Source organism: Molossus molossus, unplaced genomic scaffold, assembly GCF_014108415.1.
Source record: "Molossus molossus isolate mMolMol1 unplaced genomic scaffold, mMolMol1.p scaffold_m16_p_2, whole genome shotgun sequence".
In the NCBI taxonomy this organism is placed as follows: domain Eukaryota; kingdom Metazoa; phylum Chordata; class Mammalia; order Chiroptera; family Molossidae; genus Molossus; species Molossus molossus.
Window position 1 is genome coordinate 120418275 of NW_023425355.1, and position 2371 is coordinate 120420645.

General features: G+C 62.0%; 1 protein-coding gene across 1 annotated transcript; it reads right to left on the minus strand.

Moving 5' to 3' along the window:
• Positions 1 to 451: 451 nt before the first annotated feature.
• LOC118635489 (ferritin heavy chain-like) lies at positions 452 to 1210 on the minus strand. The gene has a single exon (XM_036270150.1). It carries the CDS (start codon positions 1208 to 1210, stop codon positions 452 to 454), a length of 759 nt encoding a protein of 252 aa, XP_036126043.1.
• Between the last annotated feature and the right edge of the window lie 1161 nt (positions 1211 to 2371).

The window sequence follows — 2371 nt, forward strand, 5'->3', positions numbered from 1 at the left end:
CCCAGGGTCCCACGGAATACCCCCTCCCCCGCCCAGGGTCCCACGGAATGCCCCTCCCCCCACCCAGGGTCCCACGGAATGCTCCCTCCCCCCGCCCAGGGTCCCACAGAATCCCCCCTCCCTCCGCCCAGGGTCCCACGGAATCCTCCCTCCCCCCGCCCAGGGCCCCACGGAATACCCCCTCCCTCCAGCCGTGGAGATCCCGAGCTGCACGTGATTGGGTGGAGAGACTCCGGAATGCCTATCGTAAAACAAAAGGTGAGGGTTTTGCACACACGAATCAATGAAAGACCTTCATTTGCGTAGGAAACAATAACTTTATTGCGAGAAATGCTACAACCTGAACCGAAAAACGGAAGTGAACGTTTTGCAAGGGCAATACGGCGACAGGCATGCTTGGCACGGTGCCCCGAGGAAGTCGGCCCGTGGCTCTCGGGAAGGCAGTCCCGGCTCAGGGCTTCGCGCTGGCGCCCAGGGCGAGCTTGTCGAAGAGGTACTCGGCCAGGCTGGATTCGGGGGCCCCCAGCCGACGCAGCTCGACGATGTTGGCGCCGAAGCGGTTGATGAACTTCACATCCTGGCGGAGGTGGTGGCGCCCCAGGAAGTCGCACAGGTGCGCGTCGCTCCGGGTGGAGGCCAGCTGGAACAGGCCTTGCAGGCTCTGGTTGACGACCCTCTCCACGTGCAAGGCGCTCTTCATGGCCCTCAGGCCGCTCTCCCACTGGCTGCGATCAGGCCTCCTGACATCGCGCAGGCGCAGGCGACCGCCACGCTGGTTCTGCAGCTTCATGAGCGCCTGGGCCTGCTCCCTCTCCTCCCGGGACTGCCACAGGAAGAAGCTGGCGAAGTGCTTCAGGGCGGTGTCCTGGCGGTCGAAATAGAAGGCGATGGACAGGTACACGTAGGAGGCGTAGAGCTCCAGGTTGATCTGCTTGTTGATGGCGGCCTCGCAGTGGGCGTGGTAGTTCTGGCGCACGAGCGAGAGCGGCCCGGGCCCCGCTGGAGGCTCGGGAGCCGCGGCTGGGGGCTCGGGAGCCGGGGCCTGAGGCGCAGGCCCCGCGCCCGGAAGCATAGGCAGCAGGTTTTCTGGAGGGGGCCCTCCCGCCAAGTAGGTCAGCAGGGCGTCATGGCGAGGGTTGAGGGGCGGGCTGCGGGGCGGGCAGCGGCGCGGGCGGGGGCGGCGGCTTCGCCGGGGACGGATCATCCCCATGGTGGTAGGCGAGGGCAGCTGAAGGCCCAGCGGGCAGCGGTGGCGACCTCGGAGGTCCCTGGGGCGGGCCACCAGGGCGGCTGCGGACCGGCCTTCTCAGGAGTGAGCGGCAGGCCGCCGGCGCTGGGCTCTGAGGGGGACCGGAAGAAGGAAGAAGGCAGAAGCGACCGTTAATCGGACGTTGCGAGAGGGGGCAGCGCGGGGGGAGGATCCCTGGCGGGGGCGGGGCGTGAGGGGGCCTCAGAGGGGGGCCCACGTGGGCGACGCACTGCAGGCAGGTTCCATCTCAGCCCCGGGGGAGGCGGGAGAGTCCGCCTGAGCACCTGCACGGGATGTTTTACATTGTACGACAGCATTTCTATCCTGCAAGAACTTGTTGTCCTCGAATCCTTTCCTTAGAGCTGACATTTTTTATTTGGTAAGGCCCTTTGCCTGACTTAAAATTCCGAGTCTCTGAACTTGAATTTCTGGTAAAATTCCCTTCTGTTTCCTGTATTTCATCTGGGTCCCCCCGCCCCGAAGTGAAATCGTTCTGTGTGTTCCTTGCGAGCTTCTCTTTGGCCTTCCTCATGCGTCTGGCGAACCTTTGTTCGTTTACATTGATGGATAAAGGACGCACTTGATCCACCGAGGTCATTAGCACGGATCTGATCTAGAGCTGTGATGTCCGCGGCACCCCTGGGCTCCTGCTCGAAGTGGGGGGGTGGGGGGTGGAGCGTGTCCATTCTATACACGCCATATCGCCAACAGGCAGGACCGGGACGCTCCCTGTTGACAAAATAAAGGTGATATTTCTGACATTGGAAGACTCGTGTGTTCTCCTTATAGGTAGATGCGTCCTATGGTTCCCTTCTCTGCGGCTCTGCAAATGTCTTAAACTGATGGCGCCGAGTTCACTGTGTTCGGAGTGCAGTTTGGGGAGATTAAAGGGGTCAAATGCCACAGGGGCCCGCCGGCCTACAGGAGCAGGGGTGGGGGAGGTTCGAGCTGAGCCAGGTGGAAGGTCTGCTGTTCAAAGTAGCTCTGGGATCTCACAGTTGACCAAGGACCCTCTACAGTGCTGCATGTCACTTGCTCTGTTCTGAGAGTCTCTCTGACAGTGCTCAGGTTTCTACTGCAGACGTTTCACGTTCTCTGAAGTAACCAATCCAGTAGCCTCCG

Bases quoted from the DNA above. Each gene is read 5' to 3' on its own strand.
- LOC118635489 (XM_036270150.1), bottom strand. From the start codon at position 1,210: ATGGGGATGATCCGTCCCCGGCGAAGCCGCCGCCCCCGCCCGCGCCGC.